At 44.8% G+C, this 19,558-nt stretch overlaps 1 protein-coding gene across 1 annotated transcript in view; it reads left to right on the top strand.

Moving 5' to 3' along the window:
• Positions 1-334: 334 nt before the first annotated feature.
• Positions 335-19,558, top strand: part of LOC117029217 (keratin, type II cytoskeletal 6A) — a 36,285-nt gene continuing 17,061 nt past the window's right edge. The window contains exons 1-9 of the mRNA XM_033118320.1: positions 335-1,045; positions 1,631-1,845; positions 2,638-2,698; positions 2,807-2,902; positions 3,459-3,623; positions 3,984-4,109; positions 4,351-4,571; positions 5,322-5,356; positions 5,785-6,496. Coding sequence (XP_032974211.1) covers positions 440-1,045; positions 1,631-1,845; positions 2,638-2,698; positions 2,807-2,902; positions 3,459-3,623; positions 3,984-4,109; positions 4,351-4,571; positions 5,322-5,356; positions 5,785-6,134 — 1,875 coding nt within the window. The 5' untranslated portion in view covers positions 335-439 and the 3' untranslated portion in view covers positions 6,135-6,496. Of the gene's footprint in view, positions 1,046-1,630; positions 1,846-2,637; positions 2,699-2,806; positions 2,903-3,458; positions 3,624-3,983; positions 4,110-4,350; positions 4,572-5,321; positions 5,357-5,784 lie in introns of the transcript that reaches the window.

The following is a 19,558-nucleotide window of genomic DNA, read 5'->3' as shown; positions in this document are numbered from 1 at the left end:
ATCCCTGGTCCTATAAGGATCCCTCGGGACATTGGCCAAATGTCCCCCTTGCTTCCTGGAATCCTTCTTGGGCTGCTTACAGCCCTGGGCCCCCATGGGGAAGTGAGACTTGCAGGCAGCGTGGCCGACTTGCTGCCAAGACACCAATGCTGCAAGGCAAGGTTATTCCTAACTAAGCAGAGCCTGCCAGGAAGAAAGCGTGTGCGCCCCACACCACTGTGCAGGTGTGATTGTGAGCTCACAGCTGCCCCCCAGGCATGCCCAACCCACTTAATCATTCACAGCTCTACAATTCTCCCTCCCATCCCTGTTCTAGAGGATAAAAGGGGGATTGCCTTCCTGGGTAATAGCCACCTACTGCGTCCTGCTGAGCTCTGTTCTCTCCAGCACCTCCAACCCCTAGTGTCTGCTACTCTTCCTCCACCAGGAACAAGCCATCATGTCGCGCCAGTCGAGTGTGTCTTTTCGGAGTGGGGGCAGCCGTAGCTTCAGCGCCGCCTCCGCCATCACTCCATCTGTCTCCCGCACCAGTTTCACCTCCATGTCCCGGTCCGGGGGTGGTGGTGGCAGCTTTGGCCGGATCAGCCTTGGCGGGGCTGGTGGAGCAGGCGGCTATGGTAGCCGAAGCCTCTACAACCTGGGAGGCTCCAAGAGGATCTCCATCAGCGCTGGTGGTGGCGGTGGTGGCTTCAGGAACCGATTTGGTGCTGGTGCTGGAGGTGGCTTTGGCTTTGGAAGTGGAGCCGGGATTGGATTTGGTTTAGGCGGTGGAGCTGGTGGTGGCTTTGGGAGTGGTGGCGGTGTTGGCTTTGGGAGCGGTGGCGGTGTTGGCTTTGGGCTCGGTGGAGGTCCTGGCTTTGGAGGTGGCTTTGGTGGCCCTGGCTTCCCTGTCTGTCCCCCTGGAGGCATCCAAGAGGTCACTGTCAACCAGAGTCTCCTGACTCCCCTCAACCTGCAAATCGACCCCGTCATCCAGCGGGTGCGGACCGAGGAGCGGGAGCAGATCAAGACCCTCAACAACAAGTTCGCCTCCTTCATCGACAAGGTGAGACAAGCTCCTTTGTGAGGAACCACTAGGAGTGTGGAGTAAATGCAAAGGAAGTAGGAAGAGGGAGATTTTCTGACTTTGTGCAACTAGCTTCATAGTTTGCAGTTACATGTTTTGTTTGTTTCCATGACCCAGATTTATGGCCTACTTTCTTAATTAGACTGACAGCTTGGAAGAGAGGGTCTTAGTTGTTCTGCTTCAGAGATTGCTCCAGAAGGGCTGCTTGATTACTGTTGGGCAACGAGATGAATTCTGTGCTTCATGTCACAGGGCTGATTGCAGAGAAAGGTAGACGACTTTCTCAAGCTGTAGCCTGGGTGCCTTCGCAGCCGCCACTGCCCTGGGCTACCCTCTGCCCAGCCACGCCCAGTGCTGTCTGTGTCCTGGATAAGTGCCCTGTCTCCCCAGAAGAGTGAGATTAGGCGCTTCACTCTGGATATCCCCTCCCGGGACCCAGGGAAAGGCAGTGCACCTGGGAAAGGTTTCAGGGGACAGCATGAAATTGGAGGAAGAAAACACTGGTGATTAATGACTGAAACATGAAATTCAGGTTTTTTCATCTTCAAACTCTGTCCCCTCCAGGTGCGGTTCCTGGAGCAGCAGAACAAGGTCCTGGACACCAAGTGGACCCTGCTGCAGGAGCAGGGCACCAAGACCGTGAGGCAGAACCTGGAGCCTTTGTTCGAGCAGTACATCAACAACCTCAGGAGACAGCTGGACAGTGTCCTCGGCGAGAGAGGCCGCCTGGACTCGGAGCTAAGGAATATGCAGGACCTGGTAGAGGACTTCAAGAACAAGTGAGTCGTGGTGGAGTGGCGATAGGGGTGGGTGATATCTTCTTGGCAGCACATGTACTTCATAATCAGACTACTGCTTATATCTTCCCCACGGGCTAGACGCTTATGCTTTCTAGGGACACCCAACGTACTGAAATCAAATCCAGGTCCATGTTTAGAAAGTTCCAGCCCCAAGCTCAGCCCCTTTGCAAGGCACTTAGCAACCAGCCACAGCACTAAGCTCGACGCCCTTGGTACCAGCCGGTGAAAGAGCAGCAATGTAACCCTTTTGGGGTCTTTTCTCCCCAGTGCACTCAAAGTACACAGCACGGGCTTCTTGGTAGATTCCACCCAAAGCAGGAACCGATGACATAACCCAGCTTGATGGCTCAAATAATTTTTTTAGTCCTTATGAACCAGCAGCTGGGCTGCTAGATTTTTTCTGTTTGTTTAAAGACTTTGAAAGCTGGAAACAAAAGCATTAGAGAAATTGACTAGATGTGGAACTGGGGAGAAATATCACAGCTTTTCTACAGGAATATTCTTGAAGCCTCCTGGTTTACATGCAGGTGTTATAGCTATAATGGAATGATTATCGGGGGGGCAGTTAAAGAGAAAAGAGCATTCTAATGGGTAAGCGCCTTGCCCAGCGGCTCACACTACCAGTACCCCCTCCCTCTCTGCCTCTGTGATGTGAGAAGCCCTTTTCCAGTGGAAAAGAGGCTCACGGTTGACTTTATGCGAGATAAAGACCCCAGGCCTCACTTGCCCCTCACCTTCTGATAAGCACCTTCCTGTTCCTTTTACCCCCAGGTATGAAGATGAAATCAATAAGCGGACCACCGCTGAGAATGAGTTCGTGATGCTGAAGAAGGTACGTGGGTAGACGAGAACCTGTTGCCTGTGGCTGTGCTCTCTTAAGGTGTCACTCATTTAAGTCAGGGTGGAAATTGGATGCAGTGCCAACCATCCGTTTGTCTAGGACGTGGATGCCGCCTACATGAGCAAGGTGGAGCTAGAAGCCAAGGTCGATGCCCTGATGGATGAGATCAACTTCCTGAAGATGTTCTTTGAGGCGGTAAGAAATGCCCCTTATTCAAGGCCCAGAGACATGGTCACTGGGACAGCACCAGGATTAGGGTCTTCAGACTTAAGTGGCTTCCAGTGGCTCCTACTCTGTAATTACACCCTTCGCTTTCCTGTCCCGTTAGTAGCACTAACCTTTTATTAGCTTACAAAGCGAATCCTTAAAAAACAAAAGACCTCTTCAATAATCATTTTGCAGAGTGAGTTATTAGAGGCATCAAGTACACCTTTCCTGGACCTCCCCTTTCTGTCTTCTCCCAGTGTGGCAAACCACTCAACTAGATTCTTTTGAAATAAGGTACGACCCAAGAAGATTCACATCTAAGAGGTTATTATATACAGTAGCGGTTTCTTGGAGCCTCAGCGTTGTTTTTTTTAAATAGATGTAGTAATGGTTTGGATTATTTATTAACTTATCTAAATGTTCGATGGTAGGTGGTTATTATTATTTTTTTCTCAAGTTGACAAACCATAGTGAGTGAGCTATTTGAATGGACCTGACATGAAATAACACAGAATCAGATGACTGACTTCAAGTCTCCCTGCAGGAGCTGTCCCAGATGCAAACGCACGTCTCCGACACGTCCGTGGTCCTGTCCATGGACAACAACCGCTCCTTGGACCTGGACAGCATCATCGCCGAGGTTAAGGCCCAGTACGAGGACATCGCCAACCGCAGCCGGACAGAAGCCGAGTCCTGGTACCAGACCAAGGTGCGTGCTATGGTCAATGCGTCACGAGTGAAGGGATGGCCGTGTGTCTAGGATTCTCGGCCATGACAAAATCCTAAGGATGGGGCTCCCAAAACCTGCAGAGGCCTCTTGGGTTGAATTATGGGAACAGTCATGTGTGCCTTTGCCACATAAATTCAAGAACCGTAAGGAGAATCTCACTCTGAATCTCACACCAGTGTCTCCAGGAAAGCAAAGGAAATTATCTAAGATCAGAAACCAGCCCCGGACCCCAGATAACCACACCTCTTGCCACCTCTTGGTAGCTCCTGCCTGTGAACATTGGGAAAGTGTTTCCATCCTCATATAAATGGAATCTTTCCTCTTTTCTGGTGGCACCAGTACGAGGAGCTGCAGCAGACAGCGGGCAGACACGGCGACGATCTCCGCAGCACCAAGCATGAGATCTCCGAGATGAACCGGATGATTCAGAGGCTGAGAGCTGAGATCGACAATGTCAAGAAGCAGGTAGGGAGAGGCTGAAAGAAGGCAGGAAGGGTTCTGAGCTCTGGAAGGGAGGCTTGTTTTGTTTTACTTTTTCTAATCACATACACTCCCAGAGCTGGAACAAGTACCAGCATTTCAATGTTTCCCCCATCCACAATGACGAGAACAATGGTACTGGCTTGTCTCTGGAATCTCAGAAAGAGATACCTGAGCCCAGCTCACCGCTAAAGTATATCCCCACTCTTCCTTCCTTTCCCTCTAGTGTGCCAACCTGCAGAACGCCATTGCTGATGCTGAGCAGCGTGGGGAGCTGGCCCTCAAGGACGCCAGGAACAAGCTGGCAGAGCTGGAAGACGCCCTGCAGAAGGCCAAGCAGGACATGGCCCGGCTGCTGCGCGAGTACCAGGAGCTCATGAACACCAAGCTTGCCCTGGACGTGGAGATTGCCACCTACAGGAAGCTGCTGGAGGGCGAGGAGTGCAGGTGGGCAACATTGCCAGGGGTGGCCTCATGTTTGATAAGTGGAGCTTCTTCTCCACTACAGGGTGTAAAACACACACATGAGCGAGCACTATCATGTGCATGATGATTACCCATCTTTAATTTGGTTTTAATCTGCTGCCTGGGCATACAGCTAACCTATACAATGTGGTCCTAACTCACTTCTCTGACCCTATTCCCACCACCAGTATTCTTAGACACTGCCTCTCCTTCAAACAACGAAACAATTCAACAAATGTCTTCCCCATTCTTCAAATACCTCTTCCTTCAGGGAGCCTTTCATGATTATTCCAGCTGAGTTAAATTCACCTGCCTTTGGATTCTCAAACTACTCCGTTTTCTTCAATCTTCTGACACTCTCTACTGCCTACTTTCTGTTAGAATTATTTCTGTCCATGCCAAGTCCTCTCACAGAATGTAAGCTCCCACAAGGCAAAAACTGCTTCATACGTATTCATAGTTCCCACAACCTCTTACTCATCCTTTCTATATACTGGGTGGAGGAGAATGTGAATTATAATCTTCCTTGGATAGCCTGTTTCTAGGGCAGGTCCTCTTCATTGGAAAATCCCTCCAGAGAGCTAGCTCTTTCTCGAATTTGAACAGTTTTTTGGGTATGCAGGCTCCTTGCTTATAGATCAAGCTCTAAACATGACTAGAGGAGTTATCCACCCAGAGTCATGCTGTCTTTGGGGGAGTGTTTAACTCTTATTTCAATTTTTCCTCTTTCAGATTGAGTGGAGAAGGAGTTGGACCAGTCAACATCTGTAAGTAACTTTAAACAGACATTAACAATGATGATAGTATTTGGTGCCAACTCAGAAGCTTGCTGTTTCTAGATTCCAGATATTCCAATCCACTTCGTGAGAGACAGGTGGTGGAGGGGAGAGAACACAGATTGAGACAGGAAGCAATGTGCCTCATGTTTTGTCTCGTACACGTCTTGTATTCCGCCCCTCTGCCTTGCCCGCCCCTCCCCCCTCCCCCCAAGGACTTAGCACCATCCCTGGCCTGCTATGTCCACCAACTGTCTGTTAGGGACCTTAACTAAATGACTTAGTTCTTCGGGCCTCGTTTGCTACTCTGTAAAAAAGGGGCCAGGTACAGTGCTAACACCAGCAGGATCAAATAAATTGGACTTGTAGGATCAATCTGATAGACTGGTCTCACCAAATTCTCCCTCTTTTCTCTGCAGCTGTCGTCACAAACAGCGTCTCCTCTGCCTACGGTGGTGGCGGTGGCTATGGCGGCGGCCTCGGTGGAGGTCTTGGCGGTGGCCTCGGTGGAGGTCTTGGCGGCGGCCTCGGTGGAGGTCTTGGCGGCGGCCTCGGTGGAGGTCTTGGCGGAGGTCTTGGCGGAGGTGGTGGCAGCAGCAGCTACCACTTTGGTGGCAGTGGGGGCGTCGGCCTAGGCTCTGGCTTCAGTTCAAGCAGTGGCCGAAGCATGGGGGGTGGCTTTGGCAGTGGCAGCGGCAGTGGGGTCAGTGGCTCCAGCGTCAAATTTGTCTCCACCACCTCCTCCTCCCGAAAGAGCTTCAAGAGCTAAAAGTCTGCTGCAAGTCACTGCAACCCAAGGGCAGCGACACGGCCCCTGGTGGCTGTCTCTTCTAGGTGGTTACCAAGCCAAGTTTTCTCTTTTACTGGAGTGTAGTCTAGACCAAGCCTATTGCAGAATCAGTCTTTGTTCCTGGAAAGACCCGATCCCTCGTCTCTAATCTCCCATGCCTCGATTCTATGTTCTGCTTCAAATCAGTCTTTAAGTCTCTACAGCCTGGTCCTTGATCAGAGAAAAATCCAAAATTTTCCATTATCAAAACCATCAAAACAGAGTCCCCACCCCAATCCCAAATTTTGTTCTGGTTCTGACTACCTCCATAGTGTGTTCAATAAAATGCTTTTATAATATAAGCTGTTGTGAAGAATTATTTTTTCAAGGTCTACAACCAGCCTAGAAACCTCTTGAGGGTCCATCTGTCCAGATGTGATTGGTTTCTTTGATGATTCAAGGGGAGAATGGAATGACCTTGAAGGGAAAGTGGTCATTCTGGGTGGTCCAGAGATTCCAGGACACCTGAGAGGAGGTTGCTAAAGCCTCTAGAATGAAGGAATCGCTGGAGGGCATACACAGGAGTGTCCATTGTATTACAATTTGGACAGATTGTAGACAGAGTCTACAGAGTCTTTTGTTGGAGGGGTCTCCATTCAAGGTCGGACAACTTGCTTGTAAGAGCATAAATCAGCTTAAGTAAAATTTATAAATAAGGCATATGTTGCCTTCAGAACCCAAAAAGGCCTAAAAGACATTGGGCCTGTTCTAATCTTGTGGCTGCGGAGAGGGTCAATAGCTGTTTCTTAATAGTGTCAGAGACAGAGTGGCCCTTGGATTACCAAATAATTTCCGGAATTTAGCTGAGGTGACACCATGTATGGGACAATGGTCCATCCTTTTTCAGTGAGCTCCCTTGTGAATATTTATATGTCCTGAATAAGTGTGTCCAGTGAATCTCTTTAGAGGAGGACTCATCAATGTAATATTATACGTGTGCTCCTGGGGAAAATCAGAGGCATTTAGGATCCTGCCTACAGAGATGGTGTGCAATGGCAGAGCTGTTGAGGTACTCCGAGTGTCTGGGTAAAGACGTATTAAAGCCCTTCAGAGGGGAGGCAAACTATGACTGAGAAGCTGTAGAAATGGCCGTCGAACAGAACATTATTAACCAAGTTGCTGATTGGATGGAGTCAGTAATTTCAATAAGACTGATTAGTGGGCTTTAATGGGTGTGACATGGCATTAGAGTTGCGGTAATCCAGCGTGAGGGACCTTCATTCTTTCCAATTTTAAAAAGAGCCCAAATTGGGTTGCTAAGTGGAGAGACAGAATACATAACACCACTTCTCTCCCCCTGTAATGAGTTGCACTTTTTGAAGGGCCTGTTTTTTTTTTTTTTTTTTTTTAAATTTATTTTTAATTTATTGGGGTGACAATTGTTAGTAAAATTACATAGATTTCAGGTGTGCAATTCTGTATCACATCATCTATAAATCACATTGTGTGTTCACCACCCAGAGTCAGCTCCCCTTCCATCACCATACATTTGATCCCCCTCACCCTCATCCCCCACCCCCAACCCCTTTACCTTCTGGTAACCACCAAATTACGTTCCCCAGATTAATTTTCAAACCCCGTGGCCATCCTGTGGTCACCGATTGCCCTCCAATCCCCTCACCCTCCCCCCCACCCCCCACCCCTCCCGCCCATCTAGCAACCCTCAGTTTTTCCTCATTGTCTCCCAAACTGTTTCTGATTAGTTCATTCACTTATTCTTTTCTTTAGAATCCTCAAATAAGTGAGATCATATGGTACTTATCTTTCTCTGTCTGACTTATTTCACTTAACATAATGTTCTCTAGATCCATCCATGTTGTTGCAAATGGTAAGATTTCTTTCTTCTTTATGGCTGCATAATACTCCATTGTATAAATGTACCACAGTTTCTTAATCCAGTCATCTACCGATGGGCATTTTGGTTGTTTCCATGTCTTAGCTATTGTGTATAGTGCTACAATAAACATAGGAGTGCATAAAGATTTTTGAATTGAAGTTTTGGATTTCTCCGGATAGATACCTAGGAGTGGAATTACTGGATCATAAGGTAGTTCCATTTTCAGATTTTTGAGATACCTCCATACTGTTTTCCATAGCGGCTGCACCAATCTGCAATCCCACCAACAGTGCACAAGCGTTCCTGAAAGGCCTGTTTTAAGTTACGTGGGCATATTAACTATTTTAACTGGAAAGTCCATCTCATTTTGTCAAGCCAATTTGTAAATGTCAATGACTTAATTTAATGTTAATTTTTTTCTCATTGGGTCAGAGTGTCCATGATCACTGCGAGGTATTTTAGGGGGCAATGGATGGTACGATCATGTGAAATTTACGTGAGGCAATAGTTCTGACAGTTAGGGTGAAGCATAGTTGTTTGTTCTCTACTTTGTGTTCAAGATTACAGGGTACCTTTTTCAATTTAGTGTGATTCCCAAGCATAAGGATAATTTGAGTTCCAATATGGATTAAGGCCACGAAGATTTGCCATTTGGTGTATTTCATCAGATGTTAAAGTTAATTCAGAACCTATGTGATAGAGGCACAAAGTCCATCCACACCACTTTTCATCTTCTTGATGTATAAATTCTCTTAGTAAATTTTGGATTTCCAATTGCATGAAATTGTGTTTCAGTTTTTTGTGTCCTCCCCAGGTTTTTTTTCATTCCTTCCATTCTATTTCTTCTTGTTTCTTCCTTCTTTCCTTCCTCCCTCCCTCCCTCTCTCTCTCTCCCTCCCTCTATCCCTTCACCTACTCCTTTCCTTTTTATGGTTACTAAATATACTTATGGGAGAGAGGGACTCTCTCTACCCTGCTCATATCCTCATATGTCTAAATTTCTTCCTCCAGAGGGCATCAAGTCAGTATTGTCAGAGTTTGGGAACCTCCCCATATAAATAGTTGAATTAACCCCTTAGTTGTGTCACAAAGGTGTCATATGTGTTTTCCCCTATAACCCTGAGGATGAGGATTTTTTTGTTTTTCCAACAGAGACATAAGCAGCAGCAGCAAAGGCATGTTGTAGGGTCCTAGTAAAGCATCTGCCCTTAAGCGTGTGGCCTCAGCATGCCATAGCAACTGCTCGTCCTCTACTTGTGCGATCACCTAATAGGACTATATATTGCACAGGTTATCAGTCTTTCCCCTGAGCATTTCGTAGAATGGGGATCAACACTTGCTTGAGACACACATCAACGTTCATCGGGTAAGAGTCACCCCTTGAGCTTAGTGACCGTCATTGTTTACAGAGGAATTGAGAGACACAGTTCAGTATGAGACACACAGATAGGTCTGGGTTGAGACACATGACCCAACGCCACGTTAAGGAGGCCCCAATCCTGACCCTTCATGATAATGACTGAAACGTTTGATATAGGTCAGTCAAGTCTCTAACAGAGGCTTTGGAAGAACTCAGTCCATGCAGCACAAAGCACAACAGCTGAAGGTGCAAGCTTGGCAGCAGGCAGCGACACACTTCAAAGAGTCCACTACCCAGAAAGCAGCAGCTCAAAGTGCCACCTCGTAAGCAGACAGCAGAGCCAGTCTGCAAGCCAAAGCAAGACGAGGAAGACCCTAACGGTGGCAGCCATCACCTAGACAGCCTGCTCACAGTACCAATTACTATGACCACCTTAGAGAGGCAGCATGAATCTCCACTCAAAATTTGGTTTAGCTATTGAGACCGATGGGCCACACGCACCAAGATAGTATGAAAATGTATATCGCTCACATAATAAGGCTTTCTGAAGAAAGCAAGACAGTCGTCCCAAGCTGGTTCAAATATGGTTTGAAAGTGCAGGGAAAGGAGAGTAGAGTGGAACTTCTATTCTAAAAGTTGTGGGGAAATGAAAAAGATCTAAAAGAGTCAAAACAATCTTGAAAAAGAAGAACAAAATTCTTACAGTTCCAGCGATTGAGATTTATTATAAAGTGTAATAATTATGAGAGGACAGTATTGAGAAAATGACTGGAAAATGGATCAATGGAACAATGTATAGAATCTAGAAACAAACCGCATATAGATTCATTAGATTTATAACAATGGTGGTATTGCAGTGCAGTAGGGAAAGAATAACTGCACAGCAAATGGTGCCTGGCTAGTTGACGCTCCATAAGGGGAAAAAAAAAAGATAACAGGAGTCCTAATGCATCCCATTCACAAAAACAATTGCAGTTGTATTATAGTCCTATATGCGAAAGATAAAACAATAAAGTATTTAGAAGAAGATAGGATCTATCAGGATGACCTGAGGGGAGGCGATATTTCTTAAACACCATAAAAATGGCTTTCCTTAGAAAAGTATAAACTTTGCTCGTAAAACAACATGAAGAGAGCAAAACAGCAAGACCTAACCCAGGATAAGACATGTATAATATATCTCTCAAAGGACTTGAATGCAAAATGTCCAAAGAACAATAACGCATTGCCCACAATGACGTTCTGTCCCAGTGTACACGAGGAATTCATAAAGAAAGAACATACGCCGAGCCAGTTTCAAAAGACTAACATGATATAGACTATCTGCTAGGACTATGGCATATTAAATTTGAAATAAAAAACAATAAAATATCTCAAAAAGCCCAATTATTGGGAAACTAAACAAAATACTTTTAAGTAACCTATGGGTTAGTTAATGAGGGGATGCTTTGGAGGAGAGGGTCTGAAGGTTGGCCCTCACCTATCGTCTGCCCCTTTACAATAGAGAGTCTGAGCAGCAGCCCAACCACCAGCGCCCTCGTCTATAGTTCAGTATGAAGACGGATCTATTTCGTTGACAGGGCCAGATTTAGCAAATACAAATAAATACAAGACGTGCAGTTCAATGTGAATTTCAGATAGATAACAAATAATTGTTTAGTATAAGTATATTCCATGCAATATTTAGGCATGCTTAATACTAAACTTTTAAAATTGTTTATGTAGAATTCAAATTTACTCGGCGTTCTCTGTTTCATCTGGGTGGCCTATTCATAGGTGCCTGAGATAGTAATGCTTGCTCTGAGTATCAAGCCTCCTGGCAAGTAGTTGGCCTCTACAGAACTGGGTACTCACCTGGCCCTCACTTAGGGGTGGTGAGGGAGGCCTGTAGGTAACCTGCCGTCATGGAGCTTCTCACTTAAGGTGGGAGAACCAGAATCTTACCCTGGCTCATTGCAAGTTTCCCTATCAGCTTTTGGGGGTTTTGTACAGCACAGCAGTTCCTAAGCTCTGTTTTCACCGTGACCTTGACCTCAAACTCCACAGCTATATAATAGAAAGGTGGGGAGGTGACTAATTCTCAAAAGTCTTCCCCAGCTCCAAAGCTTCTGCCTAGTGACCTGCTCAGCAGCAAGACCTTTGCCCATCTGCAGACAACCATGGAATAAGGTGAGACCGCAACTTGATTTGTGAGCCGGGCAGAGAGTCTCTGCCGTGGCTTCAAAATATCAAAATATTATTGTAACTGAGTGGTTATAGCTGTTGTTGTGGAAGTTTTCCTTGCTTTTGCATATAGATAAGACCAGGTACAGAATGTCTTATTACTCAGATTCTAGAATAAGCTTTTATAAACATGGCCTAAAAGATAGAGAGTCCATTTCTGTGTGAAAGTCGAAATATAGCCTTTACACTAATATCTGGAAAGATTTGAATGAAACTCCATCATCTATTTTTGCTTGTCAAAATCTGTATACATGTTTACACTGAAAATGGTTTCTGCATATCCTATGATATTTTCCTAGCCAGAACCATCTCCATGCTAATCTGAATGTCATCTGTCACTGTGCCCACAAATTTGATAATCTAGATAAAATAAACCAATTCTTTGAAAGACACAATCTGCCAAAATTCGCACAAGAGGAAATACACAATCTCAATAAGCCTATATTTATAAAAAATTGAATCAAGAATTAATAACGTTCCAAAATAGAAATCAGGCCCAGACGGGTTCACTGGTGAATTCTATGAAACATTTAAAGAAGAAATTGTACCAATTACTTTGGGTTTGGCAATGACTTTTTAGCTACAACACCAAAGGCATGATTCATGAAAGAAATAATTGATAAGTTAGACTTCATAAAAATAAAAAATTTCTGCTCTGCAAAAGACACTATCAAGAGAATGAGAAGTCAAGCGACAGACAGGGAGAAAATATTTGCAAAAGACAGATCCTATAAAAAGACTGTGTTACCTTAAATAAAAAGAATTCTTAAAACTCAACAATAAGAAAACTAACAACCTAATTACAAATTAGGGCAAACACTTTAACAGACACTTCACTAAAGATGATATATTCATGGCAAATAAGCATAGGCAAAGATGCTTCACACCATTTGTCATTAGGGACGTGCAAGTTAAGACAACAAGATACCACTACACACCTACTAGAATGGTGCAAATCCAAAACTCTGACAGCATCAAATCTGGCAAGGATGTACAGCAAGAACTCTCACTCATTGCTGGTGGGAATGCAAAATCGTACAGCCACATTAGAGACAGTTTTGCTGTTTCTTATAAAATTAAACCTGCTCTTACCATATGACCCAGCAATCATGCTTTTAGTATTTATCGAAACGAGCTGAAAACTCATGTCCATGTGAAACCTGCACACTATATTTGTAGCAGCATAGATTCATCAATTGTAAAAACGCAGCATAGATTCATCAATTGTAAAAACGCTTTGGTGTAGATGTTGATGGTAGGGGGGCTGTGTGTGAGTGTGGAGGGGGTACTTTCTGCTCAATTTTTCTGTGAATCCAAAATTGCTCCAAAAATTAAAGTCTATTTTTTAAATGGTACAACTATTTTGGAACTTACTTTTTTCTGTGTGTGTGTGTGCGCAAGTGCGAGTGAGAGAGAGAGAGAGAGAGAGAGAGAGAGAGAGAGAGAGAGAGAGAGAGAAATTGAGAGAGAGAAATGGAATTATCGAGGCTCTGATTATGTAACACATGAAATATGCCTGAGCAGACTGGCTATACATTTACTCTTGACGCAGCAATTCTATTTCTAGGCATTTATTCTAGCAAAATGAAAACACATGTCCACACAAAGACTTATAAGTATGTTCAGAATTGTTTTACAGAAAGTAACCCCAAACTGGAAATATTTTAGGAACCCATCACTCGAAATGGGTAAAGAAACTCTGTGTAGTATATTCATATAATGGCACATCACTCAGTAATAAAAAAGAATGAAAAGCCAAAATTCACAACAAACATTTGTTGTGAATCGCAAAAACATTTTGCTGAGTGAAAAAGACCCCCCCACACACACACATTTAAAGTATGTGCTGTATGATTCCATTTATATAATGTTCTAAAATAAACAAATTAATCTAAGGTGGAAAAAATCAAAACGGTTGTTGCTTGGGGCAATGGGTTTAGAGGGAAAGGGCACAAGGAGTTTTCTGAAATAATGGAAGTGCTCTATATCTTGATATTAGGAGGGCTATATAAATGCATGAATTTGTCAAAATGGATTGAACTCTGCACTTAAGATCTGTGCATTTCACTGAATATACATTATAGTTCAATAAATAAAACTGTTTTTAAAAAAGAGAAAGACTATTTCACTTTTCAAGTTTCTACAGTGGAGATGGGAAAGGAGGAAGTGAATTGGGAATGGAATCTAGATTAACCAATCAACAGTTTCTGTCATAGGGTCCAAACTTCCCTAGCTTTATTGAGTGTTCTTCTGTGCCTATCGGAAAAATCCAGGCTATTTCCCAGAAGGGGTTGAGGAAAATTGGGAGGAATTTAAATTGATCAGATCCCCGTGAGTCCTCCTTTGCAACTTTAGTTCTACAGACTTTAATTCTGCCAGGGTATCAACGATCTGTCACTAATCCCAACCTGAGGCTAAAAGTGAGATTATAAAGGATTATCAGATGGAAGTCACTAAATGTCAAGGACGCTGAGGCGTGTTTGCTCTCTAGGACATTCATACTATAAGAATCAGGTGATTTTTGAGATGAATTGTTTGGATAGAAATTTCCCCAAATCATCCTGAATTTGGGGGAATCACTCAGTATACTCACAATTAACTAGATATTTTCCCTTTACTGAAATAAAAGTTTAACCAGAAGGCAAATATAGTAAGACATCATGCACCTCATTCAATCGCTTACGTTATTTAAGCAAGTACTTGTGTATCTCACTACAGGGTAGTTGGCGTATTTTTAACCGACTACACTTTTTTTTTTTTAATTACATGGTATAGTGAGGTGGACCCTACAGTGGTGAGGAGGTAGAAACCAGGAGGCAGGAATAAGAAGGGAGGAGGGACATGAGGGAGAGAAAAAGAAACCGATCCACTGCTGGCTGTTCTTAGGGATTTTATCGGCCCCTCTGGAGCCCTGGCTTGGCTACCTTCAACCCCTGTTCTTATCGAGGACCTCTGATACGTGCCAGAGGGAGAACCTGTTCCTTCTTCTCCTCATCCATGCCCTTTTGCTCTGCTCACCCCAGGCCTGATGTACACTAGCCCAGCTGTTCAGCTCATTCTCTTCCCACCCTCACGTCTTCTCTAGAGGACTTCTTTGCACCAACAACAGCACTTCTCGTCTCCGAGCATCTAAATGCCTCACTCATGAGTTATGCATCGCTCCTCCTCCTCTAACTAGTTTCCCCACATTTGTTAGGAAAGCCAAAGGGTTGTCCCCTTCGTCAGCATACACCCTTCAGTCCCCAGCCCAATTATGCACTCATCAGTTATATTCGAGTGCACCTACCTACCCAATTCCAGTATGCACAGGGTGAGTCAAAAAGAAACGAACACTTTCAAAAGTGTATTACGCAAGAACTAGGTTTTATAGGAATATGTAACAAAACCCATTGAAGGGAACAATCCGAGTTTTTTCTATAAGTGTATAAATTCTCAATTTGTGTCCCTCAAGGTACACGATACGCAATCCTATAGGCCGATAGTTACAACTCAATTCATCCCAGACTAGCAAAGCACACTACTGCTGGTGGTTGAAATGGCAGCCACCGTACTTCCCTTTATCCCCTCCGGGCTATGAGGGAGCCATGGGACCATACGAGGTTCTTGACTAATCGCCACTAGAAGCCACATGGAGTGATGTCTGGGGATTTGGGACCTCAGTTCCAGAGGCAGGTCAATGCTTTGAACTTAGCATGCATTGAGCACAGTAGAAGGTGTTTTTCCTTCTTTCTTTCCTTCCTTCCCTCCTTCTTTCTTTTCTCCCTCCCTCCCTCCTTCGTTCCCTCCCTCCCTCCCTCCTTTCCTCTCTCTCTCTCTAAATATAGTTGACATACAATATTATATTAGTTTCAGATATACAACATAGCGATTCAATATTAATATACTTTACGATGCGATCACCAGATCACCACAATAAATCTAGTAACCATCCATCACCATACAAAATTATTGTATTATTGACTATATTCCCTATGCTGTGCATTATATCCCCATGATTTTTTTTTTTAAGCAGAAGTTGGCACATCTTATTCCCTAGAAGTTGTTCTTTCAATGACCTCTGGATCCCATGATTGTACAGCCCTATCCCTCTAGGAATACAGAGTTGTCCAAAACCCCCTGCTGCTGTGGACAAAGTCACTCAGGTAGGTGTCATGTCCAGATAGGCAAACCCGTCACTGTGTTCTATGCAAAAAAAAAAAAAAAAAAAAAGATGGACCACGTAGGTGAAAATTGAGAAATACAGGGAAGGGTTATAGTTGAGTGCATATTACGTGTTCACAGACACTCAGAAGTGCAACTTTGAAAGTTTCAGTACTTTCGGGACCACTCTGTGTATCATAGAAGGCTGCCCTTTCCACTCCAACGTTGGTGCTACTGTCGACATTCTTCACACGTGTGGCTGCATGTTTCTCTTTCAGTGGGTGCTCCCTAGGGGCAGGACTGGGTCTGTGGGATTCCCTCGGCACAGCCTCATTCTGAGCTGGGGCTTGCAGGATTCGGCACTTAGTCTTAAGCTTTTGACAGATGATGACAAAAGCTCATCCTGCATTCTCATCAGCCAACTCCACCCAGGGAGGCAGAAAGACAAGACAAATCCTCCTGAAGCAGATTTTCCATTGGCTCAGGCGTCAGGAGTTCCCTCCTGTCTTCTGCCGTGCTGGAAAGAATGCAAGAAGTGCACGTTAATACATCATCTATATACATTGCCTTGTGTGTTCTCCACCCAGAGGCAGTTCTCCTTCCATCACACTTGAAGTCTATATAATTTTACTAACCAATGTCCCCCCAATAAATCTAATAAAGATAAAAAATAACCACACTAGCCTCCCAAAAAAGTACAGCCTAACCCCTGGGCCCTAGAACAAAGGCATTCCTCATTCTCTGGCACTCAGAGACAGCAGCTGACTGACTGACGGAGGCTCTCCTGCACAGAGTAGAGGCTGGGCTCAGCAGCCTGCTGAGGAGGAGGCCCGCTGACGTTGGAGTTACACTGCTTGCTTCAGTTTCTCTCGCATAGTTGCCTGAACTATCACTCTTTGCTCTAATCCTCGTATAAAGGTCTGTTGCTCTGGGAAAATATAGCTCCCTTGGGCTCCACCATGGAACATGATTCAGGGCCACTGGGGAGATTTCATCTGAGAAGCCAATTCTCTACCCATCCAATGGATCCTCACCGGCTATAAACACAATCCTGTCCTGGGTGCTTAAGCAGGCACAGAGGGCAGAGGGCCGGACTCCAGAGGAGGAAAGAAGTCCAGCTCAGCCCAGGATGGCAGCCTAAAAATGGGTTAGGAAACATGGGGCACGTCTGCACACCCAAAGAAAGATACAGAAAATCAAGGGTAAACGAATCAAGTACAGACTTGACCTTTTAAGGGTGGTGGGACTAGGAAAAAGTGGAATCAGAAACAAATCTGCCATGGGGTCCGTCCTCTCCAACTCTCCCTCCATCGTCATAGGAGCTCGCGTCATCTCTCTGAGTGCTCTCAGCTAAACGCACTCACGGTCAGGGTCACTGGAATTGGTGCGGAGGGCGCATTCCCTGGCGGGCGTTGAAGGGAATTTTGAAAAACACAAGGGTATATCTTTATACATAATAGAATATAATTATAATATAATATAATTATAAATATATTATATTTAAAGCTATACTCTTTGTATATAATATAATATATTTATATATTATATATAATATATATATAATGTATATATAAATGTCTTATAAATCTACCATTTATATTGCTGGTGTTATCTGGTGTGCATGCCAAGCTTGAGACTGGATAATATGTTGAAGTTAAACCATCCTCTGATGGGCTAAATGGTTGAATGGGAGGTTCCTGCTGCAATGAAATTATATACTTCATTCAGAGATGAGTCTACCCCCACCCTAGAAATAGATAAAATCAGTATTAAAAGAGGAAGCAATCTGGTCACCTGTGCTGGTTGATGGCAGCCTGGCCCTCTGTGCACAGCCCAAAAAACAGACGAGGACCCAGCAGAGGGTGATGCAGGGGAACCTGACTCCTGAGGAGGAAGGGAACAGCCTGCTGGGCTCCCACCAAGAACGTGGATTCTCCTTCCGACTGTTGCCCACTGTTACTGTCCAGCTACTTGGGCAAGGTGTTGTCTAGGCATCTGCCTATGTGTGGCTTCTAGGTCCTTACTAATGTTGCTTTTATTTTTTTTCACTCCACCCCGTCACCACACACACACACACACACACACACACACACACACACTCACACATAAGCTGCACCTGGGTTCCAGTGCTTGAAGATTCTGGTGGGTGCCTGAATGCACCAAGTTTCTTCATACTCCCTTTATAATAATAATATTAGCTCATCTTCATTGAGAACGTATGTGCTGCCACACGGCTAAGGCCTTCACATTAATTATCTCATGTAATCGTCACAACACTGTAAGGTAGGTACTATTTTCTCCCCCAGTTGACGTCTGTAACAAGTGAGTGATTTGCATACAGACCCATTTGAGTCCGAGTACGAGCCTGAGTACTCCGTCTCCAGAGCCCACACTTTTAACCAGGGGCTGGCAAAACTTTTCGTTAAAGGGCTACATAGGAAATCTTTTAGGTTTTGTGAGCCACACACTTTCTGTTACAACTACCCCACTCTGCCATCATATGCGAAAGCAGCCGTGGACATTGAACCTTGACGTGGATATAAGACATTGAGCCAATGCATGCTGCTCCCGCCTGACGGGCCAACCCTTCTTACCCTGCCTGGCATCCATGCCAAGCCTACAGCCCCTATCCCAAGAAAGTAACATGGACAGAACACTGTGCCATGGGAAGGAATGCTTCTTTCCCAGAACTGGGTGGCAGCCCATTTCTTGGTCAACCATTGTGCAACCGGGGTGGAGGATGAGGAGCTGCTGCCATTGTCTTAAGAAGGTATCTCTTTCCAGCCAGACGCTGACTTAGCACCTCCTTTGGGCAGGAAATGCCCTGCCTTCCTGAGTGCTCTTTGCCCCAAAAACATTGGAGAGACAGGACTGCTTGTAAAATAGTAACAAAAGCTTTCTTCAGGTCCCCTGAATGTGGGAGCTCGTCTTCCCTGCCCTGGTTGCCCATGTAACCAGATGTGCTCGTAGAACGTGCTTACAATTGCTCTCAAAGTTCCTTGTGCTCAGTATTTAATGCATAGACTGGAAAAAAAGAACCTCATTCCCCTCTAAACCAAACACCATGCTCATCTGACAGCCTGCTCTCCTCTGAGAAGATATGTAGGGATTTCAGATTTCAAGGGCTGAGATTAGAAATATAAATTTGGAATGTACTTGTGATATCATCACACTTGTAAGGGCACATTTTTATGATTCACTGCTTCTATATGCCCCTAAACTTTCTGTACACACCCCATTAAGATGTTTGACTCGATTCTTAAGAAATGTGAAAACTGTGGGAATCAAAATTCAGTGAATTTCTTAATGATTTTTGTCCTGCTCATTTTAGATTCTTGAAGTTAAGATCTAAGTGAACATTCCAAAACAGCAGAGAAAAGGTGTCTATGAATTCCAGATGAAAAGAAAAATTTACACGATAACCATCTCAATGAAAAAGCACACATTGGGAAGGGAGGTGCTGGTTTGGAGAGAAACCTCAGTTTCCTGGGCAGAGTGGCCTTGGGTAATGTTTCCTGTCCTCTCAGGAAACGACCAGTTGAGCAGCTTATCAGACATGACAGAGAGCAGGTGTTGCTCTTGCACTATAAAAACTCAACTCTTTTGTTCTTGTTGCCTTTCAAAGGAAGGTTATACCCCCTAAGTAGCCCCCATTCCCACGGCCAGGCCACCAGGAACAACATCCAGGAGCTCCTGAAGGACAGGTACAAACATGGTGGAAAAACCACTGCAGGCCACTTCTTGCTCAGGGCATTGAGCAAATGCCTGTAAGCCCTCAGAGACAGTCCCACCCTGATGGGAAGG

This window comes from Rhinolophus ferrumequinum, chromosome 10 (genome assembly GCF_004115265.2).
Source record: "Rhinolophus ferrumequinum isolate MPI-CBG mRhiFer1 chromosome 10, mRhiFer1_v1.p, whole genome shotgun sequence".
Lineage (NCBI taxonomy): Eukaryota > Metazoa > Chordata > Mammalia > Chiroptera > Rhinolophidae > Rhinolophus > Rhinolophus ferrumequinum.
Note: the sequence above shows the minus strand (reverse complement) of the source record. Positions and strands in the feature narration are given on the sequence as shown.